The sequence below is a fragment of the Arvicola amphibius genome, chromosome 11 (assembly GCF_903992535.2).
Source record: "Arvicola amphibius chromosome 11, mArvAmp1.2, whole genome shotgun sequence".
In the NCBI taxonomy this organism is placed as follows: Eukaryota; Metazoa; Chordata; class Mammalia; order Rodentia; family Cricetidae; genus Arvicola; species Arvicola amphibius.
Genome location: NC_052057.2, coordinates 42195413 through 42218100, shown reverse-complemented (window position 1 = coordinate 42218100; position 22688 = coordinate 42195413). Strand labels below are relative to the sequence as shown.

Genomic DNA, 22688 nt, shown 5'->3' with positions numbered 1-22688 from the left:
GGCACTTTGCTGAGGTGAGAGATTTGCCAACTAGAATTTGTGAGGCAGAAGACCAAAAAGAAGACAGACAGTCAGGTAACTGCCAAAATTTGTATAGGTGTCCATTTGAGTGTGTGACTCAGTACTAGACTGTGCTTGTCTAGGAAGAGAACGCACAAGCCCAGAAAAGAGCCATGGCCAGGGAAAGAACAACTCCAGGGAGGCTGTGAGTCAATTAGCGATCAAAGTTTCATAGGTTTGGGGGTGTCTGAATTCTGTCTGCATACGGTAGGAAGATCTCATGGATTCTCAGGCAATTGCTAGGGAACTTTGAATGTTCTTAGGTTTAGGTCTAAGTAAAAGAGCTAAGTCCACCGCTGTAGTATCCTACAACCTATTAGCAAAGCTTCAAAGTTTCAGATGGATCAAGTTAATCTTATGTAAATTGTGTGCCAGGACAAAACTCAGTTCTCTTTAAAGGACCATTTATAAACCTTCCCATAGTATAATTTACCATGCTCAACATTCATGAAAAAAATCAAGCATAAAGTGTGACCTATAGCAGATGAAAATTCCACTAACAGAGGCAATCTTAGAAATAACAGATGAGATAATAGAATTAACAGATAAGGACTTTTATAGTACGTATTACAAATGCTATATAAGGATTAAGAATGGGCTAGTACTATTCCTTGGAATTGAAGTATCCCCCTATCCCCACCAAAGACCTATGTATTGAAAGCTTGGTCTCCAAATGGTCCTGGTAAGAGGTGATTGGGTCAGTGACGACTAGCTTCATCAATGGTCAATTCATGAGTATGTCTTGAAAGGTGTATCTAATTCTGTTCCCACTTCCTGGCTGGTCTCTTTGAGGAGTATTGGTGTTGACTCTTTATTGATATTTGGCTAGAATTCTGTTCTAAATCCATCTGGCCCTGGGTGTTATTTTTTTTTTTTTTTGGTTGAGAGACAATTAATGACTACTTATTTTTCCTTAGGGGTTATACAACTATTTAAAATGTTTATCTGATCTCAATTTAAATTTGGTAGGTGGTATCTTTTGGGAAAATTGTCCATTTCTTTTAGATTTTCCAATTTTGTGGAGTTCAGGCTTTTCAAAATGTCCTCATGATTCTTTGGATTTTCTCTGTGTCTTTTGTTATGTCCCCTTTTCATTTCTGATTTTGTTAATTTGGATATTCTCTCTCCATCTTTTAGTTAGTTTGGATAAGGGTTTGTCTATCATATTTACTTTTTTAGCTGATTTTTTATTTTTATTTTTATTGCTTTATAAATAATATCATTCAAAATTTCTATTTCCTCTCTCTCCCACTTCCCACCTGTTCTCTCTCCCCCTCCAGTCCTAAGGGAAGGCAGGGTACCCTGCCCTGTGGGACGTCCAAGGCCCTCCCCCTCCATCCAGACCTAAGAAGGTATGCATCCAAATAGACTAGGATCCCAAAAAGCCAGTATATGCAGTAGAGACAAATTCCAGTGCCATCATCATTGGCTTCTCAGTCAGCCCCCATTGTCAGCCACATTCAGAGGGTCCAGTTTGATTCCATGCTCATTCACTTCCAGTCCCGCTGGTTTTGGTGAGCTCCCATTAGATCAGGCACACTGTCGCAGTGGGTGGACCAACCCCTCTCGGTCCTGACTTCCTTGCTCATATTCTCCCTCCTTCTGCCCTTCAACTGGAAGTTTGGAGCTCAGTCCAGTGCTCCAATGTGGGTCTCTGTCTCTATCTCCATCTGTCACTGGACGAAGGTTCTATGGTGATATTCAAGATAGTCATCAGTCTGACTAAGGGACAAGGCCAGTTCAGGTACCCTCTCCCCTACTGCCCAAGGACCTAGCTGGGGAAATCCCCGTGGACACCTGGGAACCCCTCTAGAGTCAAGTCTCTTGCCAACCCTAAAATGGCTCCCTTAATTAAGATACCTTCTTCCCCGCTTCCATATCTGACCTTCCTCCATCTCAACCATTCCACTCCCCTAAGCTCTCCCAAATACTCCCCTTCTCCCTTCTCTCTCCCCATCCCTCACCCCCATGCTCCCAACTTTTGCCTGGCAATCTTGTCTGCTTCCAATTTCCAGGAGGACCAATATATGGTTTTCTTTGGGTTCACCTTATTATTTAGCTTCTCTAGGATCGTGAACTATAGGGTCAATGTTATTTATTCATGGCTAGAATCCACTAATGAGTGAGTACATACATCTACACATTAGAGTACTACTCAGTGGTAAAAAACAATGACATCTTGAATTTTGCATGCAAATAGAAAACACTATCCTGAGTGAGATAACCCAGACCCAAAAATATAAATATGGTTTATTTTCTAAAAAAAAAAAAAACCCAACTCTTTGTCTCATCGATTCTTTGTATTGTTCTCTTTGTTTCTATTTTGTTGATTTCAGTCCTCAGTTTTATTATTTACTGACATCTTATCTTTTTTGTGAGCTTGCCTCTTTTTGTTTAGAGCTTTCAGGTGTGCTGTTAAGTTGCTAGTATGAGATTTCTCCACTTTTTAAATGCAAGCACTTTAACCTGTGAACTTTGCCCTTAGCGCCACTCTCCTTAAGTCCCATAAATTTGGATGTGCTGTGTATTCATCTTTAATTTGTTTCTGTCTTGACCCATTTTTCATTCAGCATAGAGTTGTTTAGTTTCCATGAGTCTGTAAGTTTTCTGTTGTTTCTATCATTAAAAACCAGCTTTACCTGGGGTCATCCTTGTGGGTTCCTGGGAATTTCCCTAGCGCTAGGTTTCTCCCTAACCCCAGAATGGTTCCCTCTATCAAGCTATCTTTTCCATTGCTCTCCCTCTGTCCTCCCCCAATTCGACCATCCAGTTCCTCATGTACTCATCCCCCATCCCCTCTCCTGTACTTCCCCCTCCCCCAAGTTAACCCAACAGATCTCTTCTATTCCCAGGGCAATCTATGCTTTCTTCTTAGGGTCCTCCTTACTACTTAGCTTCTCTTAGGGTCCTCCTTATAAGTAGCTTCTCTGGGGCTGGGGATTGTAGCCTGGTAATCCTTTGCTTTAAATCCAGTATCCACTTCTGAGTGAATACATACGGATAGACTCCTAGCAATAGTGGAGAAGGTGCCTGAACTGGCCTTCTGCTGTAATCACATTGGTGACTACCCTAACTGTCATCATAGACCCTTCATCCAGTAACTAATGGAAGCAGATGCAGAGATCCACAGCCAAACACCAAACCTAGCTCCAGGACTCCAGTAGAAGAGAGGGAGGGGGATTATATGAGCAAGGGAAGAGGTCAAGATCATGACAGGGAAAGCCACAGAGACAGCTGACCTGAGTTCATGAGAGCTCACAAAATCTAGACCAGCAGCTGGGGAGTCTGCATGTAAAGCGCGAAACAATCCCACACCAGTTTGGATTCAAAAGGTTATTTATTTGAGGGGGAAAAAACTTAGAGAACACCGTCCTAAAACAGCTAGGAAAGGAGTCTAGCCGCTGGAGCAAGAGAGCAAGCAGAGTGCTGCTGCTCTGAAAGAGAAAGAGGCCACGCCCCAGTGGGTTGGTATCTCAACGGCTATCGGCTGAAGGAGCTCCCACAGCAAGCATGAGATTGAACTGGCCCTCTGCATGTGGGCGACTGTTGTGTATGCTGGTGTGTTTGTGGGACATCTGGCAGTGGAACATGGGTTTATCCCTGGTGTATGAGCTGGCTTCTTGGAACCCATTCTCCATGGTGGGATGCCTTGCTTAGCCTTGATGAACTGGGGAGAGGCTTGTTCCTGTCTTAACCTGACTGTCAGGCTTTGTGGATTCCCCACGGGAGGCCTTACAGTTTCTGATGAGTGGATGAAGTGGTGGGTTGGGGGAAAGTGGAAGGCAGAGTAGTGATTGGGAGGAATTATGGTTTCTATGTCAAATTAATAAAAAAATTAAGAAAAGGTTAGTTATGCAATTACACAGAAAAAAGTCCATCTTTAATCTCTGGTAGTCTGATAGGATAAAGGAGATTGCTTCAATTTTCGTGTATCTGTTGAGACTTGCTTTGTGACCGTGCATGTGGTCAATTTTGGAGAACCTTCCATGAGGGGCTGAGAAGAAGAAAATATTCCTTTCTGTTTGAGTCAAATGTTCTGTAGATATCTGTTAGTTCCATTTGGTTCATAATGTCTGTTAGCACTAGTATTTCTCTGTTTAGTTTTTGTCTGGACTAGTATTTCTTAGTTTTTGTCTGGATGACTCTGTCTGTCCGTCTGTGGTGAGAGTGGGTTACTGAATCACTTTATCGATGTGTGAGGGTCAATGTGTGATTTAAATAGTAATGCCTTGCCGGGCGGTGGTGGCGCACGCCTTTAATCCCAGCACTCAGGAGGCAGAGGCAGGCGGATCTCTGAGTTCGAGGCCAGCCTGGTCTACAAGAGCTCGTTCCAGGACAGGCTCTAGAAACTACAGGGAAACCCTGTCTCGAAAAAAAACCAAAAAAAAAAAAAATAGTAATACCTTTTTAAAAAAACAAAACAAAACACGGGTACCATTCATTGTGTTTGGGGCCTAGATGCTAAGAACTGAGAGATCATCTTGGTGTCTTTTTCCTTTAATGAGTATGAAGCGTCCTTCCCCATATTTTTAAATTAAATGTGTTTTGAAGTCTATTATGTTAGATATTAGAATGACTACATCAGCTTGCTTCTCTGGTCCATTTAGTTGGAAAACCTTTTTTCAACCCTTTTCTTTGAGGTAATAACAATCTTTGATGTTGAGGTGTGTTTCTTGTATGTTGGAGCCGAAGAACGAATCCTGTTTCTTGTCCATTTTATCAGTCTTTGTCTTTTTATTAGGGAATTGAAACCATTGATATTAAGAGATACCAATGACCAGTGATCGTTAATTCCTGTGTTATTTTATTGTTGTTTTGTTGTTTGTAGTTGTTGGAGGTAATGGTGCTGATGAGGTGTGTGTGTGTGTGTGTGTGTGTGTGTGTGTGTGCTTCCCTTCCTTTGGTGTTGCTGGTGTGAGACGAGATTATTTTTTGTGTTTTCATGGGTATATTTAACCTCTTTTCATTGGAGTTTTCCTTCTAGCACCTTTTATAGGGTTGGGTTTGTAGATAAATATTGTTTAAATTTGACTTTATCATCCAATATCTTGTTTTTTTTTCCATCTATGGTGATTGAAAGTTTTACTGGGTATAGTAGTCTGGGCTGGCATCCATAGTCTCTTCGTCTTTAGCACATCTCTCCAGGCCCTTCTGGCTCTTAGAGTCTCCATTAAGAAGTTGAGTATAATTCTAATAGGTCTGCCTTTATGTGTTACTTGGTCTTTTTGCCTTACAGCTTTTAATTTTTTAATCTTTCTTTGTTCTATATGTTTAGAGTTTTGATTATTATGGTATAACAGGACTTTCTTTTCTGGTCCAATCTGGTTGGTATTCTGCATGTTCTGCATGTATGTATGGTGTTCTATATGCTTCTTATGAGTTCCTTTGGGTAGGAATATTTCTTCTGTGATTTTGTTGAAACTATTTTCTCAGCCTTTCATCTGGGATTTGTCTCATTTTTCTAATTCTATTATTCTTAGGCTTGATCTTTTCATAGTGTTTCAGATTTCTTGGATGTCTTGTGTCAGGATTTTTTGATTTAATAATTTCTTTATTTCCATTTTCTTTGTATGCATTTTAATGTATCTATATAATGATATTTTATTTGCATTTTAATAAATATAGCTTGCTTGAAGATCAGAATGTAAGCTAGCCAAACTAGTCTGCCATACAGACTAGGCAGTGGTGGCACATACCTTTAATCTCAGTAGCCATAATAGTTAGCCATAGAGGCCCAGCAGTGATGGTGCACACCTTTAATTCCAGCACTACAGAGGAATATAAAGTGGGATGAGACAGAAATTTACTCTCTTTTTAGTCTGAAGATTTTGTAGTGGTAATTGCTCTCTAGTGGCTTGGCTGCTTTGCTTTTATGATCTTCAAATTGAACTAAAAAATCTGTCTATAGGTTTTTGTTATTCATGCTCCATCTGGCTTCCAACTTTTGAGGTACAAATTCATAAAAAAAATTGTCTGTGGCTTTACAGCCACCAACAGGGCCAGAGTTACACGTGACCAAAGTCAGCACCCCATCAGCTAGGTTTTCCTTTCTTTTTTTCCTTGTGGGCTTTCACTGAACCCCACTGTCAAGCTGCTTCCCAGCTTGAAATCCAGTAAGGATTTTACTGTTCTATGCAGCAGCAATGAGCCTCCCATCCTTAACATCTTCGGTGGCAGATTTAATGAGAAAACTGGGAATCTTAAAGGGATGAATTAGTTAAAAGGGAGAGTATTTTTCCCATGTTAAAAAATGAAAGACATAATTATGATAGACAAAGTTAGGTCTCTGTACAATTTTTGTAATACATGATTTAAAAATGGAACAATTAAGTGAGTAATAACCCAACATAACCAGGATTGACGTATTGTTAGTTGTTTTTGATAATACTTGGTTTATCTCTTAAAAAGTTTTTTGGTTTGATTGCCAAGATACAGGGCTTAGAAAAATTTAATGAAACAGATCATAGAGATATTCAGATCCAGATAGAGGACTTTAATGGAGAACCAATTAGCATTGCATTATAAGCCTAAGGTTTTCAAACAACCAACCTTAATATATCCAGTAACCTTATAGGAATGACTGCCAAATGATTGATATTCCCAAGGCTGTGCAAAAGTTAAATGGACTCCCGTGGAAACATTGAATTTAAGGAGATTCAAGGAGGTAATAGTCTCTTATGGCATGTATTCATCTTTTGTTAAGCAAAGACTAAACTCGTGGTCAGTTTATCAAATAACTATCCCTAAAGACTTTGTTGAAGCTGTTTTAGAGCCTGGTCCACAATTGCAAAGGAGTACTTGCTTCAGAGAAAAGGCGGCAACTATTGAAGAACTGTAAAGCTAGAGGTAGGAAAATATCCCAAGATCAACTTCTGGGAGAGAAGGAGATTATGCTACTGTAGAAAGGCAAGCTGTATATGATGACTACATCCTGGCTTTAGGCTATGCAGAAGCTTTGAATGCTTGGGAAAGAATTGGAGTAATAGGAAAGAAAATTGAGTCATTTACTAAAGATATACAGGTCCCAAAGAAACATTTTATAGATATATTACAAAGATTGACTTAAGCAATAAATAGAATGATACCAAATTCAGAAGCTAGAGAAATGATAATGAATCTCTGGCTTTTGAAAATGACAATTCTTAATGCAAAAGGATAATTGGGACATTAAAGCCAAGGTTAGTACCCTTGGAGGAATGAATTCAAGATATAATCAATTTTGAATCTCATGGCCATGATGATGCTTGGATGGGAAAGGTGATTTCTAGAGGTTTGAGAAAAAATTGAAATTGTGACAATGAAGGTCACCTTAAAAGGGACTGTAAACATGTTGTTTCTAAGCATAATTCATTCAGAATTGCCCTCCCTTCTGGATTTTGCAGAGGTGTGGCAAAGGCAGGCATTGGACTAATGCATGTAGATCAATAAGAGATATTCGATATAACCTTTTTCCATGGGAAAACTCCTTGAGGGGCCTCTCACAGGCTCTGATGCCAAATCCAGCTTAGTCTTTTCCTGCCATCATGAGGAAACTCCTTCTAAGAACAATTAAAGAACCTATTTCTTATTGTAAGAAACCACACTGCTATTGATAATAGAAGCTATAGGAGAAAGAACAAAAATTTCAGGAGAAACCATAAAGTGAGTATTCTGGCAAATTTCTACAAGTGAACAAAGACCAAAATTAAAAATAGGAATAAATAAACCATTAAAGGTCTGGTAGAAACAGGTGCAGGTGTAACAATAATTTCACCAGTATCTTGGATCTGAATTGGCTTTTATAGGAGGTAAATGTTCAGCCTCCTTTAGGGTATGGAACTTTATCTCAGGTAAAACAGAGAGTGAGATGGGTTGAATGTGTAGGGCCAGAGGACAGAAAGGAAAATTAAAGCCATATGTTGCTACTATAGCAACGAATTTGTGGGGGATGTGATTTCTTAAGCAATAGAAAGCTCAGATTAACATTCCTTCAATCTTAGAAACAAACCATAAATTAACATGTGTTTCTGGGAAAATATTAGAAGGTATTATAAAGAACAGTCACTGACCATTCAGCTTGTACAAGAGCAGGACACAACAGCTTCTGATCTTCCAAAGGCACCAACAGCCCTACCTTTAAAATGATTAACAGCCAAACATGTAATAATTGTGCAATGACCTTTATCAACAAAGAAACTGAAGGCTTTAGAACAGCTAGTACAAGAGCAACTAAGTGTTCAACGTATTGAAGAATCAACTAACCCTTGGCATTCTTCTGTATTTGTCAGTTAAAAAAATCTAGAAAATGGTGAATGGTAACAGATTTAAGAGCTGTTAATAAGGTGATTCAGCTAGTAAGCTCTCTACAGTCTGGCATTTCTTTGCCTTCCCTATTGCTTAACAGATGGCCTTTTATAATTATTGATTTAAAAGATTGCTTCTTCACTATGCCTTTACAAGAAAATGAGGGAAAATTTACCTTCACGATGCCTACTTATAGTAATTCTTGAGAAGCCTGTTAAGAGATATCAATAGAAGGTTCTCCCACAGAAAATGTTAAATAGCCTCACCCTGTGCAATATTTTGTATAGCTACTGCTGGAAATAATACATAAGCAATTTCCTGAATCTATAGTTTATCACTAAATGAACAACATCTTATTAGTTGATTTAAATATAGATACTTTAAAAAGAATGTTAGAAGAAATATAGAAAAATTTTGCCTTGTTGGGGATTGCTCCTGAAAAATACAAAGAAGAGATTCTATTAATTATTTAGCCTATAAAATGTGTTTACAGAAAATTAAACTCCAAAAGGTGCAAATTAGGAAAGATCGATTGCAGACTCTTAATGACTTCCAAAGATAGCAATCCATTATATGGTCCCCTATTGGGATACAACCTAATGAACTGACTAATTTAAACAAGACCTTAGATGGTAACAAAGACTTAAATAGTTTTAGGAAATTATCATCTGAAAGTGAGAGAGAATTAATTTGATTGAAGAGAAATCACAGAAGGTACATGTGGATCATGTAGAAGATTGGAATATTAACCACACTCTGGTAATGTTACTCTTCAAGCATTTCCCTACAGGAATTTTAATGCAGGGGGAAGATATTGTCTTAGAATGGGTCTTTTTATTTCATAAACTGAACCAATAATAATAATTAAAAAAAACTTATGTGGAAAATGTCTGAGTTAATTTTAAAAGAAAAATTGGGACTTTGTCAATTAGCAGGGAATAGATCCAGCAGAAATTATAACACCTTTTAATAATGATAAAATTGACAAATTATGGGCAGAAAGTGAACCCTGGGAAAGAGCTTATAATAATTTTTTAGAAAAGATTAACAACAAATATTCCAAAAGCAAGATAATTCAACTTATAAAGAGAACTAGATGGATCCTTCCTCACAATGTATTGGAAACACCAATAACTGGAGCCTGTACCTTCTATACTGATGCAAATAAATCTGAAAAGGTAGGTTACAAATCAGAAAATTTAAGGAAAGTGGATCAAAACCCTTACAATTCTGTCCAAAAGTAAGAATTATATGCTATTCTCATGCTACTAAGGGATTTTAAAAAACCTCTCAACATAGTTACCCATTTACATTATGCAAAATAGTTGTTTTGCATATTGAAACCACTGAATTTATGCCAGATGATACAAAATTGATTTTATTGTTTATTCATTTACAAGATACAACCAAGAATAGGCACCATCCCATATATATATATATATATATATATATATATATATATATATATATCATATATCTGATTTCTTATGGGTCTGCCAGTTCCTTTAGCACAAGGTAATACAGAAACTAATCAGTTATTGATTGGAAATGAGCTAAAGGACTCAGAATTTCATAAAGAGCATCATGCCAGTAGCAAAGGTTAAAAAAAGACTTCTATCACATGGTAACAAGTCAAAGAAATTATAGGGAAATGTCCTCCTTATTCTTTATACAACTAAATAGCACTACTTGCAGGAAGTAACCCAAAAAGGTTACTCAAAAGAATGAGATCTGGCAGATGGATGTGCTCCATTTTGCAGAATTTGGAAAATTAAAATATGTACACCACACCATTGATATCTATTTAGTTTTTCTTTTTTTTTCTTTTTTTTTTTCTTTTGGTTTTTCGAGACAGGGTTTCCCCGTAGTTTCTAGAGCCTGTCCTGGAACTAGCTCTTGTAGACCAGGCTGTCCTCGAACTCAGAGATCCGCCTGCCTCTGCCTCCCGAGTGCTGGGATTAAAGGCGTGCGCCACCACCGCCCGGCTCTATTTAGTTTTTCATTGGGCAACTGCTTTGAGTTCAGAAAAGGCTGATTTAGTAATCAACACATTTTCTAGAAGTTATGGCCATCATGGGTATAACTATAGAAATACAGACAGACAATGCTCCAGCATATGTCTCTAAGAAAATAAAAGTTTTTTTGGTTTTTATAACATAGACTGTATTGCAAGTATACCACACAATTCCATAGTCTAGGCAGTTATAGAAAAATCAAATAAAACACTAAGGAATTGTTAAATAAGCAAGAAGTATGATATATGCCCCCAGAAATAGATTGCAGAATGTTTTGTTAACTTTGAGATTTCTAATGAGAAAGGACCAACAGCTGAGAGAGACATTGGATAGTAGGAAAACTCAGGAATTAAATCATCTGGTGTACTTTAAAGATGTACTGACCTCAGAATGGAAACCAGGACATATGCTGTGTTGGGGAAGGGGTTTTGCTTTTGTTTCAACAGATGAAGAAAAGCTATGGATAACATTAAATTTTTTAAGGATTCGATTTGAACAAGAGACATGTCTTGATTAAAAGAGATGTTAGTTCATCAAGCAGTAAGGCCATTTAATCTAATCTATAAAACTAACAAATGCTTTTTTTCATTTGATCAGAAATAACTTGCCAAAAGAGAATCTCTCCAAAATTTGGGTTGGGGAAGGGTTTTGTTTTTGACGTTTTAGGAAAATAAAGGTATTCAGCTAAGGAATCTGAAGACCATTGAACAAATGATACATCTGAAGAAAAAAGACAAATCATCCAAGAAAAAAATGTTTGAGGAAAAGGTGCAAATTGGTCTATTAGTATATCTCATTTCCAAGAAGATAAAATTTCATAAATCTTCCCAATTGTTTCTGCTGTTCTCTACAGACATATAATGCAAGTGATCTTTATGGAGTCACAGTACAGTTAAAGATTAAAGCTGGTTTTGGAGTTGGGAGTGTGGCTCTCTTCTTTAAACCCAACCATACTTATTAACATAAAATTAAAAATCTCTGTCTAATGTCAAAAGAGGCACATGATATGAGACAAAAGTAAAACAAATATTTAAGGTCTATTTTATTGCTACTAATCTCATAATCTTTTGGTTTTATGTTGACTCTTTCACAGCTTTTGTTTTCTTTTAATTAATTAATTAATCATGGGACCTGAAAAATGCAGGCCCATTTCTCACCATTGTCTGGTGGTCAGAGATTTGAGAGACTAACAGGCATAATTTTCACCTTCTAACTCAGGAGGTGGTTGCCTGGCTCTTTTGAAGTTACGAAAACTCAGTGCCACCCTGACAGGTGGTCAGGATGTCAATGCAGTGCCACCCTGACAGGTGGTCAGGATGTCAATGTTCCAATACTCCTTTCATTGTAATTAGGAGATCACCTGGGAAGGAGGTGTTTTCTGCCTGTGTGACCCAGTGTACCTGAGTAAACTTGACTTGAGTCATCCTGCGACCTTGGCAACAGAATGCTGATGAACGGAAGTCTCCTGCTATAATGTTAATGAAGCTTTTGTTACCTTCTCCCCTAGCTTGCATTTCCTATCAAAGCTGTGGAAAAATCAAGGCAGGTGATTTTCAGGCTCTGAATGATCCCTGAAACTCCCTCCCAATAAAGTCTGTGGTTTCTGTCTTTATTCCCATGCCCCTACACTGTTAACAGAATATTTTTGTTGAGGCTAGTCCTCAACAATTAATTAATTAATTAATTAATTAATTAATTTCCCCATACCAATCCTAGTTCCTCCTCCGTCCTCTTCTCCATCTCCTCCCATTTCCTGCACCCCCACCTCCTGTCTTCTCCTCAGAGAAGTTAAGGCCTCCCCTGGGAAGTCAACTATGACTGTCCTATCAGGGCCAAGGTCCTCCACCACCCCTATGTGTAGGCTGAGCAAGGTATCACTACATAGAGAATGGACTCTACAAAGTCAGCTCATGTATTAGAGTTAGCTCCTGGTACAGCTGCCAGTGGCCCCATACATTGCCTAAGTCACACCATTGTCACCTGTATTGGGGACCTTATTTGGTCCCATGCAGCTTCCCCAGCTGTCCTCCATCTGGAGTCAGTGAACTCCCACTAGTTCGGGTCAGCTGATTCTGTGGGTTTCATCGCCATGGTCTTAACCCCATTGTTCATCACTCGTTCCTCTCTTTGCCTGGATTCCTGCCCAGCTGTGGATCTCTGAATCTGCTTCATCTGTTTCTGGAAGAGGATTCTAGCTTCTTTTGTGTTGTGGACTGTAGGCTGGTTATTCTTTGGTTTATATACTGACTTATAATTGAGTACATGCTATACTTGTCTTTCTGCATCTGGGTTACTTCACTCAGGATGCTTTTTATAATTTTGTCCATTTCCTTGCAAATTTAAAGATGTTTTTGATTTTTTACTGTTGAGTAGTACTCCATTGTGTAAATGTATAAAGGAGTAAGTCACAAAACAATCCCACACCAGTTTGGAATTATAATTAATAAAAGGGTTATTTATTTAAAGGGAAAAACTTACAGATCACTGTCCTAGACCACAGCCTTCTGCAAAACCAGGAAAAGAGTCTGGTAGCTAGAAGTGGGAATCTGAAGCAAGAAAGGGAGCTGTACGGCTACCCCTGCTTTTTCAAGCCAAAAAGACCATGCCCAAGTGGGCTGGTATCTTAAAGGCTATTGACTAAAGGAGTGGAAGGAGCTCCTGCAGTAAATGTACCACATTTTCTTTTTTTTTTTTTTTTTGTTTTTCGAGACAGGGTTTCTCTGCAGCTTTTTTAGAGCCTGTCCTGGAACTAGCTCTTGTAGACCAGGCTGGCTTCCAACTCACAGAGATCCGCCTGCCTCTGCCTCCCAAGTGCTGGGATTAAAGGCGTGCGCTACCACCGCCCGGCGTACCACATTTTCTTTATTCATTCTTTGATTGAAGGACATCTAGGTTGTTTCCAGGTTCTAGCTATTACAAATAATGCTTGTATGAACATACTTGTGCCAATGTCCTTGGGTTTCTTTGGGGATATCCCCAAAAGTGGTATTGCTAGGTAATGAGGTAGATTGATTCTTAATTTTCTGAGAAATTGTCCTACTGATTTCCACAGCAGCTGTACAAGATTGTACTCCCACCAGCAATTGAGAAGTGTTCCCCTTAGTTCCCCTTAATCCACATCCTCTCCAGCATAGGCTGTCATCAGTGTTTTTGATCTTAGCTGTTCTGACTGGTATAAGATGGTATCTCAGAGTTGTCTTGATTTGCATTTCTCTGATGACAATGATGTTGAGCATTTCCTCAAATGTCTGTTGGCCATTTGAGAGTCTTCTGTTGAGAATTCTCTGTTTAGATCTGCATAACATTTTTTAATTGGATTATTTGATATTTTGATGTCTAGTTTCTTGAGTTCTTTGTATATTTTGGAGATCAGCCCTTTTTAGATATGGGGTTGGTGAAGATCTTTTCCCATTCTGTAGGCAGCCGTTTTGAATTGTTGACCATGTCCTTTATTTTACAGAAGCTTCTCAGTTTCAGGAGTTTGCATTTATTGATGATTGTTCCCAGTGTCTGTCTACTGGTGTTATATTTAGGAAGTGGTCTACTGTACCATTGTGGTCAAGGGTACTTCCCACTCTCCATTCTATTAGGTTCTGTGTGGTTGGTTTTATGTTGAGGTCTTTTTGATCCATTTGAACTTGAGTTTTGTGTATGGTGATTGATATGGATCTACTTACATTCTTCTACATGTTGACATCCAGTTATGCCAGCATCATTTGTTGAAGGTGTTTTCTTTTTTTCCATTTTTATATATTTAGCTTGTTTATCAAAAATCAGAAGTTCATAGGTATGTGGTTAATTTCAGCTTCTTCAATTTGATTCCTTTGGTTTACCTGTCTGATTTTATAACAACACCAGGATTATTATTATTATTATTATTATTATTACTGTAGCTCTATAATAGAGTGTAAAGTCAGGGTCTCCAGGTTATTTAGGCTATTATGTTTTTTTTTCTCCATATAAAATTTACTATTGTTCTTTTAAGGTCTGTGAAGTATTGTATTTGTATTTTGATGGATATTGCATTCAGTCTGTAGATTGCTTTTTTTTTAGGATTGCCATTTTTAGTTTGTTAATCTTACCTATCCATGAGCATGGGAGATCTGTCCATTTTTTGATATTTTTGAGTTATTCTTGTATCTTGGCACGTTACTGAAGGCGTTTATCAGCTGTAGAAGTTCCCTGGTAGAATTTTTATGTATACTTTTTGTATACTATCATATCATCAGCAAATAGTGAAAGTTTGACTTCTTCCTTTCCAATTTGTATCCCGTTGATCTTCTTTGTCTTATTGTTCTAGCTAGGACTTTAAATACTGTATTGAATAGACATGAAGAGAGTGAACAACCTTGTCTTCTTCCTAATTTTAGTGGAATCACTTTGCATTTCTGTCCATTTAGTTTGATGTTGGCTGTTGGATTGTGGTATATTGCCTTATTATGTTTAGGAATGTTTCTTGTATCCTTATTCTCTCCAAGACTTTTATCATGAAGGGGGTGCTGGAAATTGTCAAAGGCTTTTTCAGCATCTAATGAGATGATCATGTGTTTTTTTTTTTCTGTCAGTTTGTTTATATGGTGGATTTCATTGATGGATTTTTGCTTGTTGAACCATCACTCCATCTCTGGGATGAAGCCTATTTGATCATGGTGGATGATGTTTCTGATGAGTTCTTGAATTCGGTTTGCCAGTATTTACTGAGCATTTTTGTATCAGTGTTCATGAGAGAGATTGGTCTGTAATTTTCTTTCTTAGTTGTGTCTTTGTGTAGTTTGAGTATCAGGGTAGCTGTAGCCTTTTAAAAAGTGTTTGGCAGTATTACTTTCCCTTCTATTGTGTGGAACAATTTGAGGAATATTGGTATTAGCTCTTCCTTCAAATTTTGGTAGATTTCTGTTTTGAAAGCATCTGATCCTGGGCTTTTTCTTGTTGGGAGGTTTTTAATGACTACTTCTATTTCTTTATGGGTCATAAGTCTATTTAATTTGTTTACTTGGTCTTGATTTAATTTTGGTAGGTTGTATTTATCCAGAAAATGGTCCATTTCCTTTATTTTTTTCTAATTTTGTGGAGTCCAGGTTTTTGAAGTATGACCTGATGATTCTCTGGATTTCCTTAGTGATTGTTGTTATGTTCTCCTTTTCATTCCTTATTTTGTTAATTTGAATATTTTCTCTCCCTGTCTTTCTGTTAGTTTGGGTAAAGATTTGTTAATCTTGTTGATTTTCTGGGAGAACCAACTCTTTGTTTCATTGATTCTTCGTAGTGTTTTCTGTAGGGAAATGTAAGTATTACAGTCCTGCAAAGATATTCTGACTTATCAGGAAGCCAGGCTATAATTAGAGCCACAGTAGAACAGCTCTCGAGGCTGGAGCCACCATAGAGAGCTTTAGAGGGGTAGAGTCACAACAGGACAGCTCTGGAGGGGTAGAGTCATAATTGGACAGTTCTGGAGCAGGTAGAGTCGTAATTGGACAGTTCTGGAGGCTGGAGTTGCAAAATGACAGTTCAGCTCTGGAGGGAAGGTGTTCTGACTTATTGGGAAGCCAGGCTACCTGAAGCTGGGGTGCAGTGGGGGATGGTCTCCCAGCAGGATATAGCAATCTTTCTTTTCTCCTGGAGAGCTGCTACAGCTGAGCTCTGCTCTGTTCCCCTAAGGGAACACCCTAACAGAGCTATAGGCTTCTTCTACAGCCTAAGATGGTACTTCTTTTGTTAACACTCTGCTAAAGGGGAAGCCCCCTGCCCCCCTAGAAATGCAGCAGTCTCCTCCAGCTCCTGCTAAAAGTTGTTACTTTTTCTGCTCAGCCTTGCTTAGCCCCCACTAGGGAGCATCCCAGCCAGAAATTTCTGTTCTGCTCAGCCTTGCTCAGTGTCTCAGCAAGGTTTTTCAGCTCAGTCTCCTAAGGGACGTCCCAGCCAGGCTCTTCTATTCTGCACTGGCAAATGAAGATCATCACCCAAGACTCTTTTGAGAAAGAGATTTCTCTGGGGAGGAGTCCAGAAGAGTGGCTGCCTCTGCCAGTGTTATGTAAGACAGCCTCCAACTGAACTGGCAGAGAGGCTTATATAGGACTTCTTAGGGGCAGAGTAATGTAGTAATGTTTCTTTTATAAATGTTGGTGTTATTTTATTTGGGGCATAGATGTTCTCAGGGAAGAGAGTGATTGGTTGTTGTCCCTGCTCAGGGATTGGTTGGTTCAGTTTGTCAGTTGGTCAGTTAATCAGGGGCAGAGATGGTTTCCTGGTCCAGCTGGCCCCTTTACCCCAACATTTTCTTTGTTTCTATTTTATTGATTTCAGCCCTCAATTTGATTATTTCCTAACATCTACTGCTTCTGGGTGAGTTTGCTTATTTTTGTTCTAGATCTTTTAGGTTTGCTGTTAAGTGGCTAGTATGGGATTTTTCCAGCTTCTTTATGTAGACATTTAGTGCTATGAACTTTCCTCTTAGGACTACTTTCATTGTGTCACATAAGTTTGGGTAAGATGTGTGGTCATTTTCATTGAATTTTAGGAAGTCTTTAATTTCTTTCTTTGTTTCTTCCTTTTTGGTGATTCAGCTGAGCATTGCTCAATCTCCATGTGTTTGTGGGCTTTCTGAAATTAATGTTGCTGTTGAATTCTAATTTTAAGCCATGGTGATGCAATAAGATACATGGAGTTAGTCATTTTTTTTTTATCTGTTGAGGTTTGCGTTTTTACTGTTTTTTTGGTAATTTTTTGAGATGTTTCCATGAGGAGCTGAGAAGAAGCTATATTCTTTTATGTTTGGGTGGAATATTCTATAGATGTCTGTTAAGTCCATTTGGGTCATAACATCTGTAAGTTCCATTATTTATCTGTTAAATTTCTGTCTGACAGACCTGTCCAGTGGTGAGAGTGGGGTGTTGAGGTCTCCTATTAGTGTGTGGGGCTTGATGTGTGATTTAAGCTGTAGTGGTATTTCTTTTATAAATGTTGGTGTTCTTTTATTTGGGGCATAGATGTTCAGAATTGAAATTTCCTCTTGATGGGTTTTTCCTGTGACTAATATGAAATGTCCTTCTTTCTCTTTTGATTGATTTTAGTTTGAACTTTGTTTTGTTAAATATTAGGATAACTATACCAGCTTATCCCTTAGGTCCATTTGATTGAAAAATCTTTTCCCAACCCTTTACTCTAAGGTGATGTCTGTCTTTAAGGTTGAGGTATATTTCTTGTCTGCAGCAGAAGGATAGATTTCTGTTTTAGTATTCAATCTGTTAGTCTGTGTCCTTTTATAGGTGAATTTAGTCCATTTATATTAAGGGATATTAATGACCAATGATAGTTATTTTATTTTTTTGTTGGTGATGTTATTGTGTGTGTGTGTGTTTCCCTTATTTTGGTTTTGCTGCTCTGTTATCTGTTGCCGGTGTTTTTGTGGAAGTAACTTACTTCGTTTAGTTGGAGTTTTCTTTCTACTTTCTGTTGGGCTGAATTTATGGCTAGATATTGTTTGAATCTGGTTTTGTCATGGCATATCTTGTTTTCTGTCTATGGTGACTGAAAGTTTTGCTAGGTATAGTACTCTGGGCTGGAATTGTGGTCTCTTAGTGTCTGCCTAAGGCCTGTCTAGGACCTTCTAGCTTTCATTGTTTCCATTGGGAAGTCCAGTGTAATTCTGATAGCTCTGCTTTTATATGTTACCTGGCCTTTGCAGTTCTTAATATTCTTTCTTTATTCTGTATGTTTAGTGTTTTTCTAGTTAGCTCTTATATCTTGAATTAACCCATTTCTATTAATCATGTATTACCACAAGGCTGTAGCCTACTGGTAAGGTTTTCCAGCATCTTTCTCCTCTACTGGTAAGGTTTTTCAGCATCTTTCTTGTGCCGGCTGCCAGCGGTCGGAGGGGTTAGGAAATAACCACGATAGTCCTTTTATAATTACTCAGTTTTAATACAAGGGGAGAAAAGGGAACTTATAGAACCAAGGGTCCAGCGGAGCAGAAGGTACGCAGCGGAGAGCCAAGAACGGGGCTCCTTCCGGCGCCCCGATCCTATTTAAGGGGAATGCTACCCCGCTGGAGCTTGAAAATTCTATCTTTAAATTAAGCACATAATTTTACTCATACAATTTTTTCTCCTTTCTGTACCCACCGATGATGTTACAATTTTCTTTATCACTGATAGTGAAGCTCTGGTCTGAGCGGAGGTTTTTTTTTTTTTTTTTTTTTTTTTTTTTTTTTTTAAGTTAGAGCTCTTTATTCATATAGTAGTATAAGGCACAGCATAGCGGAGTGGGAGGGCCACAATCTCTATGATAAAGTCCCTTGCATTTCTATCAGGCAGCTCTTTGCAGCTAAGAAACACCTGCCACCTTGGCGAGACACAGCAGCTGGTCACTTCTGGAAGTGTCTGGTGAGAGCGTCTACCAGGTCCTGCTTCTTCGGTCCACTCTTGAGCCCATAGGCTTTGCAGACCTCCTTCAGTGTAGGCACAGTGAGCTTGCCCAGGGTGCCCTTGGCACAATGGGCCTTCAGCTCTTCTTCTGATAACTCCACCTTAAGCTTTTTACTTGCAGAACCTTCATCATCTTGTTTTCTCTTGGCTGCTTTGCCCTCGGGGTCATAAGTTGGGGGGTAGACAAGTTCTTTAAACTCATCTACCAGGGAACCCAGTCTTTTCTTCATGGCTTCAACCTTGGGCAGTGTCAGATATACTACTTGTTCAGACTCCATCATATCCAGAGCGAGGGCCTCCAGCACCGGGTTCTCAAAACTGTCACTCCTGTATGTGAAGCGGAGCCTATGAACGATGGCCTTCATCTTGTCTATCTGCTCGGGGTTGGCATCACGTTCTCAGTAAAGGGCACCTTCCTTTTGTCGTCAGCAAAGGGAGGAAGACAAGCTGGAAGCCTGCTGGAGTCACCTGAATATTCTGATCGTCCAGTTCCTCTTCCTGTGGCACCAAAGCCACAAAATAAGGGGGGGACGTTCTTTCGGGATGTGTATCTACACAAGACTATGACCTCCTTCTCCAGACACTTGGTGAGCAGAGCACTGAACAAGGCTGAGCTACCGTTTGCCAGGGACTCCTCTGGGTACACGAACAGGGAGGGTCTCAGGTAGTGGTGCTTCTTCGGCATGACCAAGTGCTTAAAGCCCATGAGGATCAAACCTGGCTCATCAAACCGCTTCAGTTCCTCTGTTTCCTCTTTCTCTAGCACAATCTGACGACTCCCATAGATCTGAGACCGCTTGGTATCACTAGGCAGGAGCAGACTGCCTGTGTTTACATTAAAAGTCCTAGTCTTGGTTTTCACTGGTTCATTTGTTTCTTGATAGAGCCTCACTGGAAAAGGCTTGTTAGCTTTCTGGACCAAGTTATAGATGCCCACCATGAGTGCTACATCTTTACCAAGCTTGAACTTTAACCTGGACAGTACTCGCTTTCTGGTTTCCTTGGCTCGAACCTTCCTTAGCAGATCTTCCAGCTTGCTTGATTCCTCAAAGTGAACTCCAAGGTCCTCACCCTCAGCTATGCTGATGATGTCTCTGTAGAACAAGGATATGCCAAAGCCCCCACGTTTCTTCAGATGCATCAAGTCAAGGAAGATCCCGGTGTCTCGGAGATCACCAGCTTTGGTCCTGGCCTGGCTGGCTTTGGCACTGTCATTGCTGTGAGGGTCATCTTCATTAGTGAACAGCATGATCCTCTTGTGACTCATCTTGACCTGGACATTGCTGAAGAGGTTGGCAAAGACCCAGAGAGCACTTCGCTCAGGGAGTAGTCAGATCCACGGCCATTTGTGTCTTGGAAATGCTTTTCTCCCCTGTTGTCCCTTAAACTGGTCAAGCTCCAACACACGTTTAGCTCCTGGGTTATCCAAATCTTGTAAGACATAAATATTTTTGAAATTCACTGAATTTTTGTCTTTCTCGGTACCGTAGAACACTACTCCCAAGAGATCTCGGTTGCTGCTTATGATCTTACTGGTGTACACACTCTGGATACACTGGATGGTCATATCAAAAGGTGTGACTTCATCTTCACCCTGAGATTCAAACATAGTCCTGGAGGCATCAACCAGAAAAATCAAGCTATCTCTTCCTGAATATTTATATTCTCCACCCGGGTCAGGGCTCTCCTCCTCTTCTCCCTCTTCCTCGCCCTCGGTTTTGTAATCGGTTTCCCACCCTGACATGTTGGTTTGTTCACTTTGCTGCAGGTGAGCGAGCCGAGGGGACCGCAGAGGATTTTTTGTTTTTTGTTTTTTTATATCTCTCTAGCCTCTCCCTTCTATCCAGTTATGAAGTCTGAAGGCTTTTCTCTCCCGCCTTGGTATACATTCATTTTCTCTGGCTTTACAGATGAAGTTCTTAAATATTGAACCAATAACTATGGTTTTCTGACCTCAGATTACCTTGTCATGACATAGGCATGGAAAGTAGGGTAAGGTTTGAAGTTTTTTTTGATGATTGTTCCAAAATTCTATTCATGGTATTTTCTTTTCATTTCAGATATCAATTTATCTCATGAATGAAACTGGTGTTTCTAAGCTGTTCTTAAATAGTGCAAGTCAGAGATGCCACTTTTGTTAGGGTTAAGGATTTAGACGTTAACACCGGCAGTAGAAACAGAATGAAGACACAGCATGGATATTACAAGAGTTGTGGAAGGAAACGAGCCTTGCCACTCAAAACACATTGAGGAGAAGGTTGTTTTCAGGTGCAGGTTTCGAAATCCTTTCTGTGAGATAAATGCCAGGCAGTAGACAGGTTATGTGGATACTAAGACTTTTGGGCAAAAGACACCATTTTTAACTAACATGGAGTCCTTTGTTCTCTTTTACTTTCTCTGGTTTCTTATGGAAAAGTACTTCCTGAGGGAAAATAACCTCTCTGCATTCCTGTGATTGTTTTGACTTTTTAGTCACAAGAAGATATTCCACATTACAATTATACAAGAAAGAAAACTGTGAGGAAGCCACGTTTAATGACTTTTGAGTGGACAAAGTTCCTTGGGCAATTCAATTAAATAAAAATGTTATACAATTAAAGGTCACATCTGAAACTGGACAGATGGGTCAAAGATGAACATGACAACAAGCTGTGGACAGTCAGGACACACTGTGATGCTCTTCCAGATGCTCCAGATCACTTCCCACAGGTGGCTCCCTTCAGAGCATCTCAGATGGGAAGGTTTGGCTTCACTGTAGTTTACTCATGTCTGTGTTGGGCATTATACTAGAGGAAGAACATAAAGCTTGCATAAGGACATAGACTCAATTTCCAATACCACAAACAAATATGCAAGCAAGCAAACAAAGCCAGCCTTCAATCTTCTGGATGTTCTCTGTTCCTGATGAAGGTTGTGAGTGCCGGAGAAGGTTAAGCAAAGTCACTTTTCAGTTGGGCTTTGAAGCACCCAATCTCAGGTTCCTCCTCTTCATTTAGACTCCCGCTATGCTCATGTTTTTCTATCTTTTCCTGCTTTGAAAACTTTTAAAATTATTCATTTATGTGTGTGTGTGTACATGCCAAGATGCATGTTGTGGCAGTCAGAAGACAGCTTTCATGAATCAGCTTTCTTGCCATTGTGTGTGTCCCGGGGTTTGAACTCAGGCAGTGAGGCTTGATGGCAGATACTTTTGCTTGCTGAGCCATCTTGCCAGCCTCTCTTCTTGCTTTTCTTTTTAAAAGAATATTTTAAATTATTTATTTTAATTATGTGTGTGTGTCTGAGTTTGCGCATGCGAGTGCAGTGTCCATGGAGACCAGAAGAGGTTACCAGGTCCCCAGGAGCTGGAGTTACAGGCAGTCATGAACCACCTAATATGGGTGCTGCAAATTGAACCTGGGTCATAAACTGGTGTGTGCTCATAACTGCTGAGACATGTTGCCTCTGTCTTTCTAAGAAAGAAGACAGTGGTCTGCCTTATTTATATGACCAAATAGTTTAACATCTATGCTAGACTTAGCCAGGGGAAGAAATGGTTATAAACCAATTTTCATGCCATCACTTTTAAGTATCTTTTGAGGAGGAAGGAAATGTTATTGACCAAGACCCCCTTATCCCTTTGATTGCAGTAACATATAGATAGCATAAAATCCTCTGACCCACTGTGTCCGTCTCTGTAGCAGTCAGTGCTGCATTGTGCAGCCGCCATCACTACCCTCTCTGGTGGGTTTTCTTTTTTAACCTTTTCCAGTGGAAACGCTAGACCCATTCAGCACTCACTCCCCATTCCTTTCCTCCCATAGCCCCTGACCCACACTATGTACCACTATTCTCTTTTTGTTTCTCTCAATTTGATTACTCTAGGGACTGTACATAAATGAAATCATGCTGTAGTCATCCTTTT

The 22688-nt window shown here is 39.3% G+C and overlaps 1 protein-coding gene across 1 annotated transcript; it reads right to left on the bottom strand.

Annotated features, from left to right (window-relative positions):
- Positions 1 to 18723: 18723 nt before the first annotated feature.
- LOC119825947 (X-ray repair cross-complementing protein 6-like) lies at positions 18724 to 20528 on the bottom strand. The gene is given in 6 exon segments (XM_038346977.1): positions 18724 to 19175; positions 19178 to 19216; positions 19219 to 19312; positions 19314 to 20093; positions 20096 to 20149; positions 20151 to 20528. Coding segments are annotated over 6 exon segments (1797 nt in total).
- Between the last annotated feature and the right edge of the window lie 2160 nt (positions 20529 to 22688).